General features: G+C 36.6%; 1 protein-coding gene across 9 annotated transcripts in view; it reads right to left on the bottom strand.

The window, feature by feature from the left end:
• The window catches only part of RELCH (RAB11 binding and LisH domain, coiled-coil and HEAT repeat containing), a 114,244-nt gene that overhangs the window by 54,844 nt on the left and 40,112 nt on the right, over positions 1–19,288 (bottom strand). For 5 of the 9 annotated variants that reach the window (XR_003508515.1, XM_027526270.1, XM_027526271.1 and 2 more), the window contains 5 exons: positions 18,642–18,935; positions 13,332–13,407; positions 12,231–12,326; positions 12,061–12,084; positions 3,328–3,440 (listed from right to left, as the gene is read on the bottom strand). Coding sequence is in view for 7 of the 9 variants with exons in the window: in XM_027526270.1 (XP_027382071.1) it covers positions 3,328–3,440; positions 12,061–12,084; positions 12,231–12,326; positions 13,332–13,407; positions 18,642–18,935 (603 nt within the window). In the remaining 2 variants the exon portion in view is untranslated. Of the gene's footprint in view, positions 1–3,327; positions 3,441–12,060; positions 12,085–12,230; positions 12,327–13,331; positions 13,408–18,641; positions 18,936–19,288 lie in introns of those variants that run through there. The other 4 variants (XM_027526273.1, XM_027526272.1, XM_027526275.1 and 1 more) reach the window with 2 other exon arrangements.

Genomic DNA, 19,288 nt, shown 5'->3' with positions numbered 1-19,288 from the left:
CTTGAGGTGACTACAGCCACAGACAACACCTTGACCACAGCTTTGTAAGAGACCCAGATGAGCTGACTCACATAAATCATAATACAAGTGTTACTTTAAACCACTTTCTTTTGGGGTAATTTGTTATAAAACAATATATAAATAATTAATATGACAGTTTCATTTGATGATAGATTTATAATTCAAAATTTTGAAAAAGATTTTTCACTTTTCAGAATGAAGGTACATTTAAAATGACTCTGAAAGTCAGAATGTTAGTTTTTTTTTTTTTTTTTTTACTTCTGATTATCTATGACTTCAAAACCAGTAAAGCTTGATGGAAAAAAAAAGCATGTTTTCCATAGATGTTTCAAAGTAGCCAACTTTAAGGGAAAACAAAACATAAAGTTTAATTCATATCAACTATAAAAGCAGTTCCTCATTGCTGTTTCTTAAGATATGTCACTTCAACTGAAAACTGAAGCGTGACTTTAGGTTTCTGCTTAGGCTACCCAAGTCAGCGACAACGGCTCTCAGGCTGAGGGGAGCAGTGACAGGCAGTAGGCCTGTGGGAGGCAGGAGAGTGTGAGCCAGCATGTCTTCACGGCACACGGCAGCTTCCTTTCACCATAACCTTCTAAATTTTATCTATATAATTTCCCTTTATGCTTATGTCATTGTCTTCTCTGATGGCTTCCCAACTTTTCTCTTCCTATTTGCTCCGACTTTAGGAAGGCAAATTAAGTGGATAAAAGAAAAATGGAAAAAGAAATTCCCAAGCTTTAAGACAGACATTTAGCTTCCCACTAAAAACTTCTTCATTTCTGATCATTTCTACCCCTACTAGTCTGTTAAAATAATGAGAAGTCACATACATAGGTTTCAGAAATATTTGATAATTATAATAAATAAACTGTTGAAATTTAAGCATTTTGAACAAATGTAAGAAGTATACACTTGTATAAGACCTTCATGTGAAATAACTTTAAATCGTGAGTCACCATCACTATATTAAACATGTACAAATTTGTTCAAAAAATGTTAAGCCCCTCAAAATAAACTTCTTAGCAGAATTAAGAGTCACAATTCTAAAAAGTAGGTCAGACTTGAAAACAGAAAAGATCAGATGGCTACAGATTATTAACAGCATTGGAAACAGACTCCTGTGACAGTAAAAACACTGCTTCTACTTGTGGGGAATCATAAACACTGTTCCTACTTGTGAAATTATTTGACTGCTATTTGACATATGGGCTTCCCTTGTGGCTCAGCTGGTAAAGAATCCGCCTGCAATGCAGGAGACCTGGGTTCAATCCTTGGGTTGGGAAGATCCCCTGGAGAAGGGAAAGGCTACCCATTCCAGTATTCTGGCCCGGAGAAATTCCACGGACTATAGTTCCAATACTTTGGCCGCCTGATGGAAAGAACTGACTCTCTGGAAAAGACCCTCATGCTGGAAAGATTGAAGGCGGGAGGAGAAGGGGACGACAGAGGATGAGATGGTTGGATGGCATCACCAACTCGACAGACATGAGTTTTGGTAAACTCCGGGAGTTGGTGATGGACAGGGAGGCCTGGTGGGCTCTGGTCCATAGGGCTACAAACACTAGGACACAACTGAGCAGCTGAACTGACACAATAGGCGGAAATACGGTGTTAGTTATGGCTGCTAGCAAAGAATTACCAAAAAGGCAATATAGCTGAGCACAGAACTGGACAGTCCTTGTGTCCTTCTCAGGACGCAAGGAAGCCTGTGATTCAGTAAGTAAAGAAAAGTAATAAACGATTACATGTCAAACTTATGCTAATTTAAAAATTTTGCTTTATTTTTTATTCATATCAAATGTAGTTAACAGTTTAGCTTATTTAAATAAATAACTTTATTTCTGAAAAGTGGAAGATCAGCTGTGAACATGCGTGTTTAAATCCTGACGTATCTTGACCTGAAGTCAGGCTGACAGGTACTTTTGGCCACCAGATGGCAGCTGTTAGCTTTACAGCAGAGTCTGTAAAAACAGGCTATGTAAATTGAGAGATTTTTGCCTTGCATTCTAAAAATGACAATGTAATAAGTAGTATTTATTAATTAAGTTTCCAAGATAGGGAATAATATTTTCAAGGAGAAGATAAAATATTAATTTTCCTATATGCTGCTGCTGCTAAGTCGCTTCAGTTGTGTCCGACTGTGCGATCCCACAGACAGAACCATCAAATTGTCCTAAGAAAATTTTCGGTTTGCAATGAATGGAACCTGATTGAATTTCCCTTACTTCTGTTCAGCTAGCATGTAGATTAATCTTGACTGGATCCTGAAAAAAAACATGTCTGCTTGCTCAGGTATATTTTAATAAGGGTAGGAAAGAGATACATGTTCACAGAGTTTAAAAGTCTACATGACTTTTTATTCTCATGGTGGAGAGATTCCTTGTGTTTTAAATTTTGGGCTTGATTTGTCGTATGGTTCACTTTATGATTTTCCAACATTCTCAGAAGAGGTAAAAACTGTAATAGTCAATAAAACAAGAACTAAAATTATATCAAGTTACCTAATCTTAATGTATAACTCTATTGTTTTGCGAAAGTATAAGCAAAAATTATCTGATTAAGACAGAAAATTACAGTGTGGAAACATTCCAACAGCTCAATCTTGTCCAACTGGTGCTTGGTCTGCTTACCCTCCACTAGGATATTCTGTTCACGTTCACACTTGCACAGCTTCTCCTAGTATTTAAAAGTCTGCTTTCTGGGGAGACATCTATCACGGCTGCCTGAGCAAAAAACCCATTCCCCTTTCTTCCAGAAGTCTCCTGGGTATGTGTCTTGTCCCCCTGCCCCCAACACTCTCATGCCCCTCACCACTCCCAAGTACAACTCATTTCTCCACTCAGGCATCCTTGATTGTGGGCGTTTGAATCAGGACTAACCAAAACACTGTATCCCTCTAGCCATACAGAAACTGATCGGTGATGCAGACATTCCTATGTTAAATATTTTATTTCTGGTAAACCATAACTATTAAGAGGCCATGCTGTATCTAGCTCATCTGTGGGGGGAAAAGGGAAATATTTAGGAGTTCTTGGAAATCAAATGTGAAAGATAAAAGCAAAGACTTAATGGCATAATTAGCAGCCCAAAAGATACCTAACACAAAAGTGTGGCAGTGCGACGTGAGCAGCTGGAATGACAAGGAGAGCGCTGTAGGGCACTGTGAACAGGGGCAGTGTTTGCTTTATTAAGAGACCTTAGAAAGGAGAGACGGCATTTAGATTAGAAAGGCAATCATGATGTCAAAGCAATAAAGAGCAAGTCCACATTATATTTATTTCCCAGAGAAGCAGCCATAGTCACCTCTGCTCATCGTCGGGCCTCTTGATCAGATTGAAGAGTATGTGGAGAAGCTGGTCCCTCTCCTTGGGCTCAGGGTGCAGGCAGGCTGTGCACAAGATGAGGGGGATCAACTCCTAGAGAGACACGAAGGTGGAAAGAGCCAAAGTAAAAACGCATCGCAGAATATTCTTTTCCCCCCAAAGTATTCATAAGTGGAAGTTTTAAATGAAATAAACCTCAACATAGGAGCAAATTTTTATTTTGTAAGGCTGATAATTCAAGAGATAAACACAGTTATGGAGTGACTGTGCAGAAGGTGCACATCACAATGTAATAAAGTAACTTACGATTGAACTAACCTTGTTTTCTCATCCAATACTTCCCAAGGGTCTATCACCTTTTACATTAAGTAACATTTTATCTTACTATAAGCTCATATAGTTTACATTTTGAAAGTGCTTTTAAATAAAAACTTGCAGAAGTTAACTATATTTTAAAACCTAAAATGAAAAACAGAAAATAAAGATAACTCTTCATACTTCCATAAGCACAGTAGGATCAGAAATAATTAATAACTTTATACCCTTAGCACCTAACCTAGTGGGTAATTAAAAAGACCATCTTCATAGGTGTTGAATGCTCTCTGTAAAAGCACTTGTAGAAATGTTCTATTTTGAAATGAAAATTTTAAATAATATTTTGTTCCACTTTCAACATAGAGAAGTAAATTTAGTATTTTCAAGGAAACAGACAAAAGTTTATTTTTTTTTTACAAAGTATTTGAAAATTAAAGTTTTTTCACATTTTAATTAAACTGAGGCAAAATTCTAAAATACATTTAAAAGATATTAATGTTTTTCACTTTTGAAGTAGATTTGCAAATCTAATGAAATAAAAGTTCAAAAGTGATAAAGTATTTTTGGAGAGAAATCCTCTAAGTTATTTTGCAGATATTTTAAAGAAATCACTATGATATAATAAAAAGGGCAGAATGATTATTCTCGTTTATTTTTCCCATCTACCTCCCTACCCCCAAAAAGTATTAGCAGATTTAAAATAGGAATTAATCACTATGTATTAATGCATGACACTTTAAAAAAAGTCTACATTATTCTGAGGACGTTCCCTTAGAAACAGATGATATGCTTTTAGAGGAGTTGAGACTGACACTAAGGCATGACTAGAAGTCCTTTCCATTATTTCTAATGTCTTACATATATTATGTTAAAATTATAATTACTCGGTATAAATCTAAATTCAAAGCACAAAGATGTAGATAAGAAGAGGAGAAACAAATCTGAGAAGCAAAAGCAAATTTAAATTTAAAACACTTATTCTGTCATCTTTCTGTTTAGGAGCCTCTGTGGGTTTTAGATTAGTGAATAACTGAAAAGCGGAGAAAATAATTTTGTACTGGGAATGGAACAGTGTATGTATGGATCCTTGTATTTTGATGTTTCCCAAATATGCTTACCATGAGGCTTGATGGGTGAGGACCATTAATACCAAGGGTCCTTAGAGAGCTCCACTGAGATTGCTAAGGGCCAGGCCACTAATGAGAGGACCAGGATGACACATGAGCATACTCCACTGAGAGCAAAAGGTTAAGGATGAAAAGCTAGTTATTCTAGAAAGTACTAACAAAAAGAGAAAATATCTTAATGCCTGAAAAATCAAAAAGGCCCTAAATATTTAACTTGTACTTTTCCTTCATGTCCCATGGGTTTTCTTTCTCTCCTATGGGTTTTCTTGCTTTCTCGTAACCCTTTCTTCCTGCTTCCCAGTCATCTCCAAATATTCACTCTTAAACTATCTCACTCTACTCTCTCCCTATTGCATTACTCATTAAAGAAATAAAGTTATGAAGTGTAGGTAAGATATCTGCTCTAACTGCAAGTACACGCATACACCCTCTGTCTAAAATACAGAATAACAGTTTCTTTATCTCAAAAACAGGTATACCAAAATAACTGTCTTACTGTTTACTTTTGTGCCTTACATTTTCTTTTCCTTTTTTCTTTTTTTTTAAACCACGAGGCTTAGTGATTCTTAATCAAAGAGGAATTTTATGTTATACGTTACTGTAATGAATCTTTCAACTGGAATGTGGCTACAGTTGTGCCAAACCAAGAACGCTAAACTCGGAGTTCGAAGAGCTCCTGTCTCAAAACTCCTAAGTACCAAAGAACCCAATGAAAACTGTGAACCTCTCTGAGTTTTTGTTTCCTCAACTGAAACATACAGGAATTAAGCTGAGTACAGAAATCAAAAATACATATATTTTGTCATTTTCTTATCTATTGCTAATGAGATTGTTAATTTTCCTTTCTGAGATCAAAGCTGGCCTCAAAACCCTTCTCAACACAGCAGCCATTACCGACCGATTCCAACGGACACGTAGGAAAGGAAAAAAAAAATCGGTCAGTCGTTGTCTCCTTGAACCCTACAATTCTGTGAATTTAGGACTTTAGAGAAACATTCACTTTTCTCAATCACAGTTAGTAATAATTTACTCTGCCACCTGTTTTTATTTCTTGCTGGCTATAATAGCAAATGTGGGAAGTCAGTGCCAATACACTTCGGTTGATACTCTACACCAAGGAGAACTGGGCACATCCTGGCACCTCGATGGCAACGGCAGTTATAAAGTGTGCCAGATGGCTTCCTCTTCCTGAGCATCGCTGAGCTGAGAGGAGGTCCAGAAGGCGATGGCAGGGAAAAGTGGAAGCTGTAGTCTGTGTGACAGAGCCATCAGAACTTTAATTGCTAAGTCATGACCAGCTTCAAAAATCCTAATTTCCTCTTCCTCTGTCATTCATTTAACCACAACTTCCATTTATACCACTCTCCAAATAATGAATTCTGTAAGTACGTTATCTGCTGTGCTGCGTATCTTACTGCTTGTAAATTCACCTTTTTCAAGCCTCTGACGTACTGGTCTATCCACAAGACTCTAATTTAGGATTTTCACACTACAGTTGACCCTTAAACAACACAGGTTTGAATTGTGCTGTGGGTCCACTTATATGAAGTATGTGTGTGCTTAGTCACTCAGTTGTGTCCGACTCTTTGCAACCCCATAGGCTATAGCCCGCCAGGCTCCCTTGTCCATGGGAATTCTCCAGGCAAGAATACTGGAGTGGCTTGCCATGCTCTCCTCCAAGGGATTTTCCCAACCCAGGGATCAAACCCACGTCTCCTGCATTGCAGATGGATTCTTCTGTCTGAGCCACTAGGGAAGCCCAAGAATACTGGAGTGCATAGCCTATCCCTTCTTCAGAGGACCTTCCCAACCCAGGAATTGAACCAGGGTCTCCTTCATTTCAGGCAGATTCTTTACCAGCTGAGCTACCAGGGAAGCCCACTTATATGCAGATTTTACCCCATAAACATGTACTACATTACTACACAGATCTGTGGCTGGCTGAATGTAAAGTTATACTTGGATACTGAACTGTGTGGCGGTCAGCACACATAATCTGTGCACTGTTCAAGGGAGGGTCGATGGTACGCATAAATGTACAGATTTGAATCAATATTTTCCCATTGGTATCATCATTTCCAACTGAAGAAATCTAGTGTTTAAATAGTTTCCTTATAATTCTAAATAAAATATTTAAAAACTGGTGTCTAGATTTTCAGAAAATGTGACAGTGGTTTTAAAAATGTCTTTGAATAATAACCATGGAAAAATAATAAAGCTTTGATAAACATTATATACAAAAGGAATCCCTTGCCTACCCTGCACAAAAACATTACTGAGTTCATATTTCAAGGCAACAGACATTTTAAATATTTCCAAACATGCTTTATCAGTTAACGTGTACTGAAGTGAAATATAAAACTGATCTCCTACTGATCATTAGAGAGGAAATCAGTGTAGTAATCCTATTACAGAAGGTATTCCCGTAGTTTCTTACCATGGACACTAGGAAAGACATTTCTAAGGCCTTTAGAAATCATTAATCTAAAAGACTTAGTAATCTGTGCTTTACCCAAGTGAATGAGTTTCACGTCACCTGGTGTGACTTCCGCCACTTTGACAGCACTAGCTCTCTCCATATGGAGAGCTTCCCACCTTCCACAATTCAACAGGAAAGGTTTCCAGTATTTTTCTTTCAGTTTTCAAGTAAAACAAAATAAATTCTAATGATAACAAAGAAATCATTTTCAAGGCAGTAAATGTCTTCAGAGATGATTACATTTGATTTAATGAATACTTTTACTTGACTTTCTTAGTCTTTAAAGATTAGTATGTGTTCAGACTACAAACACAGAAGAAAAAATAGTACCTAAACAGGATCTAAAACAATGTGAGTGATCAGATGTTAAAGGGAAAAGAAATGAAGTAGGAAATGAGATCAGGCACAATTTAAAATTCAAAAAAGTATGGGAATGTTGATATGATAATAACTCCAAGATCTGAAAGGAATCTAAAATACAAAAGGAAGTATTGCACGTAGATCAGATACCAATGAGGAAATATGTGAGTACTTCAGGTCAGGAAGCAAAATTCTGCAATTCTAGAAAGGTGATATCAGTCCAATTAATTATAGATCACCACTTGTCTTCACTATTCCACTGAAAATATTTCCTATAACCTCAGCTTTGAAAAAATTTTAGATGGCTGTTACTAAATTTTTCTCATCTAGTCTTTTTCCTAGGAATTAAGCAATAATGAATTATAATAATTCAAATGTTGATAAGTATACACCCTTGGATTTGGATTTTCAGTTGAAATTTGTCATGATGTTGGTAGTAACATATAAAGAAAAAAAACATTACAAAGACTTATATAAGGAAAAGACAAGATTACTCACCTCTGGAAAAGTTTTATACTTCAAGGGCTGCTAAAATACCTATTCTTAGAATTATTAATATCTGTAATTCCCAGGTCTCAGCCTTTAGGAAGCTTAACTGAAATACTTAAGTGACTTTTAAACTCTGATACTGCTCAAGAGCATGTGGTTTACTCTGAAAATTACCAGACACATACACACAAACACAACGTGGGCAAAGAAGGTGGACCAAACTTTCGCAACTTACTACTTACTCTACTATGCTTGTACTAGCACAGCACACTCGTGTAACTGAGAATCATACCGCTACTCTTAAGAAAAATTTACCACAGAGCAACCACAAAAGGTACCGTAAAAGAGTAAAGTTTGGTTTCTTAGAAGATGAACAAGTCTTTAGAGGTACTAGCTAATTTTTAAGGCTTTTAGGGAATTGGTGCTCTCCTTTATCTTTTTTCTTTTTATAGCTTTAATGATATACATTTCACACAACACACTCTAAAACAACCAATGGGTCAAAGAAATCACTAAGGAAATTAAAATACTTTGAGATAAATGAAAAACAGAACATACTAAAACATGTGAGATGCAGCATAAGCAGAACACAGAGGGAAATTTATAGCCATAATCACCCACATTAAAAAAAATGAGATTCCAATTCAACAACCTTGCCAGAAAAAGGAAACTAAAGGCCAGCAGAAAGAAGAAAATAATAAAGATTACAGCAGAGGTAAGTGAAATATAGGAACGAGAAAAAACAGAATCAACAACATCAGAAGTTGGCTCTTTGAAAGGATCAATACAATTGACAATCTTTTACCTTAACTGACAGAGAAAAATAGAGAAGATACAAATAATTAGAATCAGAAATAAAGGAGAAGACATTAGTAACAAAAAAATCAAAAGGATTATAAGTGAATACCATAAACAATGGTCTACCAACAAGTTAGATAATCAATACATGAACTAACTCCGAGAATCACAAAAATGACCAAAACTGACACAAGAAGAAACAGAAAATCAAAACAGACCTGTAACAGGCAAATAGACTGAATCAAAAGTTAAAAAACCTCTAGGATCAGATGACTTTGCTTATAAATTCTAAAACACATTTTAAGAATTATTAATACAGATTGTACTCAACTCTTTGAAAGAACAGAACAGGAGGAACAATTCTTAAGACATTCTGTGTGCAAATACTATAAAGAATTTCCTGTTCATAAAATACAAGAGTTAATGCTGTTTGAATGTCAATATTCCTCAAAGTGATCCACAGATTCAGTGCAATTTCTATCAAAATTCAAATGACTTTTATGGCAGAGACCAAAACTGAGCATCCCATTATATGAAACCAAAAAGGGCCCTAAATGGCTAAATGATAGTGTAAAGAGAACAAATCTGGAAGACTCATACTTTCTAATTTCAAAACTTACTGTAAAGCTATAGCAATCAAAATAGAGTGGAACAGGCATAAAGATAAACATAAAGACCCATGGTACAGAATTCAAAGTATAGAAATGAATCCAAACATCTACATCAAACTGATTTTTGACAAAGGTGCCATGACCATTCAGTAAAGAAGCAACTGTCTCCCCAACAAATGGTGCTGGGACACCTGGGTGACTTCATGAAAAGAGTCCAGTTCTGAACTCCTGCCTCACTCCATACATTAACAAAAAACAAAACACAAACAGGGGTCAGTCACCTAAATACAGGAGCTAAAGGTATAGAACTATTAGAAGAAAACATAGGGGTAAATCTTTCTGACTTCAGCTTTGGCAATGGATTCTTAGATGCATACCAAAAACATCAGCAACAAAAGAAAAAAATAGAGAAATCAGATTTCACAGAAATGAAAAACATCTGTCCATTTAAGGACAACATCAACTACAGGACGGAAGAAAATACTTGCAAATCATATATGAGGTCAGAGTTTAATATCCAGAATTGTAAGAACTCTTACAATTCAAAAACAAACAATCCACTTAAAAAATGGGCAAAGGATTTACTAAATTTTACTGCATGTGAGATGACAGCTCAGGGACAGGGGAATAAAAGCTCGTATTGTACATCTTTTCATATTCAAAAGATGTTAGCCCATGAATATGCATTATTTAATCAAACCTTATACTCTATTTTTAATGCTTTACTTTTTAAATTATCTAGGCTATTGCTATGATGAATCATACAAATGGACATTTTAATTGTAGTCACATATCAATAAAAAGGCTTATACTGATGAATACAAAAAATTGAGAAATAAGAAAAAGCAAAAATATTAACTCTTAAATCATAAGACCTTTTAAAAAATATAAATTTATGGAACTAGGGTAAAATATTAAATACAAGTAATCCAATATCAAAGGATAAAATCAAATAAAAGTTTTGTGCTTTTATGCCCTGGGATTAGTTTCAAAGAAAGGCAAGATAAACCTCATTATTTACCAATTTAATTTTGAGGGAATACAACTCTGGTATATTAAAAATGGTAAAATTTCCAATAAAACAAAATATGATACAAATAAATAAACAAAGATAAGTGATCAATTCTTCATGAAATTATAAGTATAAAAATATTTTTATATATAAAAAACTTAAAATCAGCCAGAAAAGTAAACATCATACCACAAATAAAATATACATGTATATATAAATATATGCTTATATATATATTTATATATATAATATATCTGATTACTGATGATGCAAATTTATAAAAACTTCATGCAGTACAATCAGATTTTAGTGGTAGAGTTTTTTATGATTAAAAAAGGGAAAATAAAAATTAAAAAAAAGCTTAAACTGCATTTCATAACAATTAGGTTTCTATGCTATTTTAAATATTATCTTAAGGAAACATAGTAAAAGGGATGCAAACATTAATGCACTGCACAGAATATGTTACAAGCTGAAAAAGGAAAAAGAAGCTCAAACACCATTCTGCCAGGCAGAACTGCAAAACAATCTGAAATTGGACACTGATCCTTCAAGACACAGAAAATTTTCACTTCTTAATATCTCACACAACCATTCTTAAATGTTAGGTAAAATAAAACCATCAGTAAGAAAACAGTCATGTTTATCATTTTTAAATTAAAAATACCTATAGGTATAAGAATTACTAAAGCTCTACATATATGTTTTCTTGAGGATCAGTACAAATTTCTTGTGCTAAACAGATAATTAAGGATAAGCTCTCATATGGGTTTTGCCAATGCACTGTGTACCTATCATACTGTAGGTCCCATGAATTATGATTAAAACCAGTGGTAAAGATTAAGAGGATAACAAAAGAAAACTTGTAGGACACGTTCAATAATATTCTTAACCTATTTAAAAAATTTGTGAATTGCAAATTGATTTCATAAATTGAATAATTCAAATAAATAAACTTGTTTGCAAATAAATCATTCACTATTTAAATGAGATTACAGATAATTTTTCCTTAATCTTTTAATGACGAAATATAACTCTAAAGAATACTTTCTATAGTATTTATGGCTTATAACATAGGCAATGTGTACCAAAATAAATCTGCTACTCTATTTTAGACATTTAAAGCATCTGTCAACAACAGGTTAGCTACAAGAAAAATGAAAAAGATACTCTCAAAAGTTATTGCAGACAATATTATAACTATCCTATTCTAAGACAAGTCTATCTACTGCCAAACAAATACAATAAAACTAACACTAATAAGAGGTAACTACAAGTACAAGAAAAGAGTTATATTATTAGTCCCTATTAATGTTCAATCCCAAGACTGTCTACTTCTGTAGGCAAGTCACACGTATCATATATAGAGAGAGATCAAATAAACTAGGTAACTGGTGATGCAGAGAACGGACAGTGTTCACGGCACGTAGATGGACCTACAGTAATAGTTAGTGTTGCAGAAGCTAATGATGCTTTAAGCAAAATTGGAAAACATGAATCCATGCAGTTTTACTGAACTCACCTGACAGAGGTGTAAAACCATTCTCTAGGAGCAGAGATGCATGCACAAAAGTAAGAATATGATTGCAAGTAATAGACTTTAACAAAATAAAAATATAACACTAAACTTCAAAATGACGAAAAATGGACAACATGATGGTCTAGGGACGACAGTACTTCTCTGGGTCTCACCTCTCTCTTGGCCAGCAGCACGTTAGGGACGATGTGCGGCAGGCAGCGCCCCAGCATCAGCATGACGCTCGCCTCACTGTCCGCAATCCGAGACACCTGGAAGACCACAGGGTTAGTCAAGGCTGCGCTGGAGGGCCGTGTGCGCGACGGGGCTTCACGGCTACGGTCTGGACCCTGTCACTTCTGTTTCAAACACACATTCAAAAGGACAATTTATGAGGAGGAAAACAAAAACAAGAACAACCTGAGATTCCAAACAGGACAGACATTTTTGTAGACCAGAAAAGGATTTAAAACACTAGGAAGAAGCAAGGGAGCAGACAAGGAGGCTTACTAGGCTTCAGTTCTGGGAACAAATAGCGGTAACACAGGACTGGGGCAGCCTCAATGGCTTTTAATCTTTGTTCTGGGGGGAAAGGTACCCACAAAGTCACGATCTTTGGTTAAGGCGAAAGAGAAGCTTGTATAATGAAAACACATGCAAGGGGAAGTCCATGGGGGCTGCCCGAGTCTTACAATGAGAACTGCAGACTGCATCCAAACCATTCTCTAGCTCCAGATTGTTAACAACACTGTGGGACAGACGCTCAGAAGAGGTGACGTGGAACCAACCGCAAGAAAGGTATTAATAGAAAGGGAGAAGTATAAAGAAAGGAGAAAAAAATACCCTTTTAAGATAAGCCTGCAATAACAGTTACAAAGGACTTGATGAAAAGAAATCTGAGAGACAATTTACTCTGCAATCAAAGACAATCAATCCTAGAGAAATTAAAAATGGAGTAATCTAAAAATAACTGAAGTTATAAATAATATATACACCTGACTTGGTTTTCTAAATTACACCATAAAGAGGCATATAATTGTAGGTTGGTAGACATAAAAAATTAAAACTATACTGTATAGAGTCACTGTCTTACTAAACAGAGCTTTAATCCAAAGATAAAAATAATCAACTACTTTGCTTGAAAGCAGAAAACTTTGGAATTATTTCTTAGATTTTTTTACTTGAAACAGAGTTGTATTACAATTATTTTTTGGGTAAAATGCTAAGAAGAAAAACGGAATGTTTTAAGAAAGTTGCAGGAATCTGGTATAACTTACCTCTGATCCTAAACGACTATCTGCTGACATTCGACAGAAAGAGAGTAGTGCTTGATGGAAAGCAGGAGACAACTTCCTAGAAGAAAACAATGATGGAAAATGGGACAATATCGAATAGTTAAACTGGCGTTTAAGGAGAAACTAAGTTGCAGGTTTTAATTCCCATCATTACTTGAATCCTACCTCACACATGTTTGAATTTCTTAGCCACAAAAGATTTAAGGTCACTTCACTGGAGAATCATACAGGGAAAAAGGAATAGCAACAGCGGGCACGACTGAGCGACTTCACTTTCACTTTTCACTTTCATGCATTGGAGGAGGAAATGGCAACCCACTCCAGTGTTCTTGCCTGGAGAATCCCAGGGACGGCGGGGCCTGGTGGGCTGCCGTCTATGGGGTCGCACAGAGTCGGACACGACTGAAGCGACTTAGCAGCAGCAGCTGAGCTTAAAGGAGCTGATATTATGTGAATGAATGTCTTATAAATGTTAACAGATTAAACCTGAAGTTGTATGGCAGGTCAATGACTACAGAAAGTGTTTGCAAAACCTGAAATGAGGATTTTTTTCCCCCCTTCCCTAATTCTCTATGGTCCCAGAAAGGTAAAGGGTGGCTGCAAAGGCTAACCTGGTATGTTGCTGAGAAGTTTTGCAGATCTGTATCATGATAATGATAACCCTCAATGTTAGGAACCCTCATAAAAGAATAAAAAATTAAAAATAAATGAAGGAGAGGCTCATTCAATGTTCACATATATTTTAAATGAAGGATTTTTTGTAATTGAAAATATTAGCCTATTTATGTTTAATAAAGAAGGTTAAAACATTTATATTTGTAAAATAACACTGGTCTCTATGTAATAGTATTCATAATATTGTAACTATGGGTTGTATTTTATGTGCTCAATCTACAAAGAGAAGGGGTGACATCACATCTAAGGTTACATAACAAAGGTTATTTAGTATACACCACAAAGTAGCCCTCAGGAGCACCTGATTATGGACTTAGTGTGCCAAAGCTGAAGCCTGTTTGCTCATTATGTCCCCACTCCCCTAATCTTTCAGCGGAGGGAGCTACAAGGCATCTAACTGCCCAAGCCAGAAAGCCTTTATCCTTCCCTTAGTTTTAACCTCCTAATCCAATCAATTTTTTTTACCTTCTAACTATCTTACAAATCTATCTACGTCTTTCCAATACAGGAAATTCCACCATTTCTTTCTTGGACTCTTCCAACAGATATCCCACGAGTTTCGGTTCTTGCTACCCTCTAATTACCACTACTCTAGAGGACTCTTTCTAAAACTTCAGTTCAGTTCAGTCGCTCAGTCATGCCCAACTCTTTGCGACCCCATGGACTGCAGCACGCCAGGCCTCCCTGTCCATCACCAACTCCCAGAGTTTACTCAAACTCATGTCCATTGAGTCAGTAATGCCATCCAACCATCTCATCCTTCATCGTCCCCTTCTCCTCCTGCCTTTAATCTTTCCCAGCATCAGTGTCTTTTCCATTGAGTCAGCTCTTCACATCAGGAGGCCAAAGTATTGCAGTTTCAGCTTCAACACCAGTCCTTCCAATGAACACTCAGGACTGATCTCCTTTAGGATAGACTGGTTGGATCTCCTTGCTGTCCAAGGAACTCTCAAGAGTCTTCTCCAACACCACAGTTCAAAAGCATCAATTCTTCGGGGCTCAGCTTTCTTTATAATCCAACTCTCACATGCATACATGACTACTGGAAAAACCATAGCCTTGACTAGATGGACCTTTGTTGGCAAAGTAATGTCTCTGCTTTTTAATATGCTGTCTAGGTTGGTCATAACTTTCCTTCCAAAGAGTAAGCGTCTTTTAATTTCATGGCTGCAATCACCATTTGCAGTGATTTGGGAACCCCCCAAAAATAAAGTTTGCCACTGTTTCCACATCTATTTGCCATGAAGTGATGGGACCAGATGCCACGATCTTAGTTTTCTGAATGTTGAGCTTTAAGCCAACTTTTCCACTCTCTTCTTTTACCTTCATCAAGAGATTCTTTAGTTCTTCACTTTCTGCCATAAGGGTGGTGTCATCTGCATATCTGAGGTTATTGATATTTCTCCCGGCAATCTTGATTCCAGATTGTGCTTCCTCCAGCCAAGTGTTTTTCATGATGTACTCTGCATATAAGTTAAATAAGCAGGGTGACAATATACAGCCGTGAAGTACTCCTTTTCCTAATTGGAACCAGTCTGTTGTTCCATGTCCAGTTCTAACCGTTGCTTCCTAACCTGCATACAGGTTTAAGAGGCAGGTCAGGTGGTCTGGTATTCCTATCTCTTTCAGAATTTTCCACAGTTTATTGTGATCCACAAGTCAAAGGCTTTGGCATAGTCAGTAAAGCAGAAATATATGCTTTTCTGGAACTCTCTTGCTTTTTCCATGATCCAGAGGATGTTGGCAATTTGATCTCTGGTTTCTCTGCCTTTTCTAAAACCAGCTTGAACATCTGAAGTTCACAGTTCACATATTGTTGAAGCCTGGCTTGGAGAATTTTGAGCATTACTTTACTAGCGTGTGAGATGAGAGCAATTGTGCGGTAGTTTGAGCATTCTTTGGCATTGCCTTTCTTTGGGATTGGAATGAAAACTGACCTTTTCCAGTCCTGTGGCCACTGCTGAGTTTTCCAAATTTGCTGGCATATTGAGTGCAGCACTTTCACAGCATCATCCTTTAGGATTTGAAATAGCTCAACTGGAATTCCATCACCTCCACTAGCTTTCTTCACAGTGATGCTTCCTAAGGCCCACTTGACTTCACATTCCAGGATGTCTGGCTCTAGGTGAGTGATCACACCATAGTGATCATCTGGGTCATGAAGATCTTTTTTGTACAGTTCTTCCATGTATTCTTGCCACCTCTTCTTAATATCTTCTGCTTTTGTTAGGCCCATACCATTTCTGTCCTTCATTGAGCCCATCTTTGCATGAAATGTTCCCTTGGAAACTCCAATTTTCTTGAAGAGTTCTCTGGTCTTTCCCATTCTATTGTTTTCCTCTATTTCTTTGCGCTGATCATTGAGGAAGGCTTTCTTATCTCTCCTTGCTATTCTTTGGAACTCTGCATTCAAATGGGTATATCTTTCCTCTTCTCCTTTGTTTTTCACAGCTATTTATAAGGCCTCCCCAGAGAGTCATTTTGCATTTCTTTTTCTTAGGGATGGTCTTGCTCCGTCTCCTGTACAATGTCAGGAACCTCTGTCCATAGTTCATCAGACACTATCAGATCTAGTCCCTTAAATCTATTTCCCACTTATACTGTATATTATAAGGGATTTGATTTAGTTCATACTTGAATGGTCTAGTGGTTTTCCCTACCTTCTTTTAAAACTTAGATACCATCATGTTCCAAGTCTCTAAAATGAGTTAACACAGCTTATGTGACTTGGTCTCAGCTTAATTCTCCGACTTCCCCTTCTGTTGTCTTCTCATCTGCATGCTTTGCTTCGGTCTTCATAAACCCTTTCTTGCTTCCAAGTGCAGTGTTCTTCTGCTCCTATTAGTCCCTTTTAGTGGGAAGACTTCCTCTTATCTCTTGGCCTGGTTCACTTCTTACTCATTAGGTATAAAGTTAGAAAATACTTCTTCCCTGAAATCTTTCCTACTCTGACGACTAGGTTAGGTACCCTGATTGTGTGTTCCCCAAGCAAGCTGAACTTCTCTCATATTACTACGTTTTACAATATTATAATTGCCTGACAGTCTCTCTCATACTGTAAAGTCTGTAACCGAAGGGTACCATATGTTTGGTTACTGTTATTATACTCTTCATTTGGGCTCCTCTAGTGGCTTCATTTAGAGAAGGCAATGGCACCCCACTCCAGTACTCTTGCCTGGAAAATGCCATGGACGGAGGAACCTGGTAGGCTGCAGTCCATGGGGTCGCTAGGAGTCAGACACGACTGAGTGACTTCACTTTCACTTTTCACTTTCATACATTGAAGAAGGAAATGGCAACCCACTCCAGTATTCTTGTCTGGAGAATCCCAGGGACGGGGGAGCCTGGTGGGCTGCCGTCTATGGGGTCGCACAGAGTTGGACACAACTGAAGTGACTTGCCAGCAGCAGCAGCTAGAAGACTGGCAGGCTACAGTGCATGGGGTCCCAGAGAGTCAGACATGACAAGCAACTAACACTTTCACTCTTCTTTAAACTTCAAACTCTTCATTGACATTGCCTGACACACAGTTAAGAGCTAAAAAAGTTAGCTGGACAAATTTAACAATCATCTTTCTCCTGAGAGTGGCTTTGGAGTATAGAGGAGATATATGGAACTACTATAAATGCCACTGCATTATTTTTATGACTATATCTTAACCATATTAGATTAAATGCACTTTGAAGACTGGGCCATGTCTATTTCAATCCTGTGACCCCCTCATAATACCTACACATACACACACACACACAACCACACACAAAGTTGTGGCATATGAGTCAAAAAGTTTGCTTTGGAAAAAAAAAATCAAATACTTCTCACTAATAATGAGTACCTTTAAGTCTAAAACAAATTAGTCATGCTTTCCTATTACATCCCAACACTTGCTATAATACTCCTCCATTTATTAGGAGGAGGAAGTATGACTGGCTCAGAATGCATCACAGGGTGTGTGTGAGGATTAACTAAGCTAGCATATGTAAAGCGTTTAGAACTGTGTCTGATATATAAAAAGAACTCAATAAATATTCCACTCTCAGAGAATATTCTTTTTCCACATTATAATGTAAACACTTTTTGTCTCCTCTACTAGAAAACATAATCATGATGGGCAAGGGACCCTGCTTTGCTCATCTAAGTTCAATCATTGTGATTCAATAAAAATTAAATGAATTAAGATAATATTAATGACACAATGTTACTAATGGAAGCAGAAACAGAAAAAAGGACTAAGATCAAGAACTAATCACCTTTTTAGTAAAGGCAACTATTTAATATCAAAACTTTCTACTGAATCTGATAATGATTGTAGAACACAGAGAAGGTAAAAGCACTGGGTACAATACAGCCCAGAGAGCATGCATGTTGTTTATGGGTTTAAGCACTGAGCTAAAACAGGACCTAGTTCACTCATGGTCTACTTCTCTGCAACACAATTTAACTTAGTAATTACTTGTGATTTTTCACAGTGATGTGGACTCTGCTATGTGTTAAGTTCATGCCAGACACATAAAAATTCATGTATCTGATATGCAAAATAACAACTGAAACTCTTCTAGTTTGAGAATGTACTAAATAGCTGAAAGATGCATTTCAAAACACAGGACACATACTAACCTATTGGGTTTATCAAAATGGACTGTGTTTTTACTTGATGGAGAAGAAGATGGTATTCCTTCTCTTTCTCTCCTGGGGAAAGAATGCGGGAAAGTCTCTTTAGGAACAGTAGAATCAACTTCATCTGATTTTGAAAGATGGACATCCTTGTTTTCTCCCTTGTCCAAACTATTTATAACTGAATTCTGTCCACTGTCTTCAGAGTCTTTGTGGGGAGACTGATCCAAAGAAGGCTGAACAGAGTCACAAACTACAGGGCTGGCAAAGTGTTCATTTTTGAGGAAGTCCATTTCACTGTAAAAGAAAGACAAATTATTAGAGAAGAAAATTGTATTTTTTAAGACTTTGGCAATAGCATAAACCTCATACTGGGTTTAATGATTTAAAAGTATAACATATTAATAGAAAGTGATTTGGCAACTAATTAATCTTTTCTGTACCACAGATATTGATGCTTCATATAGAAATGTAGCCACAAACTCTTACAACAAAACATAAAAATATTTTTATAAACTATGCTTTGGATTATCACTTAGCCTTCTTCGTGTGTGAGATGTGGAAAATTCCATCTAACCCACATCATGAGTATAAGAATTAAATGAAATAATGAATGGAAAATATGTATAACACTAGCACGAAGAAGTTCC

The sequence above is a fragment of the Bos indicus x Bos taurus genome, chromosome 24 (genome assembly GCF_003369695.1).
Source record: "Bos indicus x Bos taurus breed Angus x Brahman F1 hybrid chromosome 24, Bos_hybrid_MaternalHap_v2.0, whole genome shotgun sequence".
Classification (NCBI taxonomy): domain Eukaryota; kingdom Metazoa; phylum Chordata; class Mammalia; order Artiodactyla; family Bovidae; genus Bos; species Bos indicus x Bos taurus.
The sequence above is the reverse complement of the archived record's forward strand: the minus strand, read 5'-3'. Positions and strand labels throughout refer to the sequence as shown.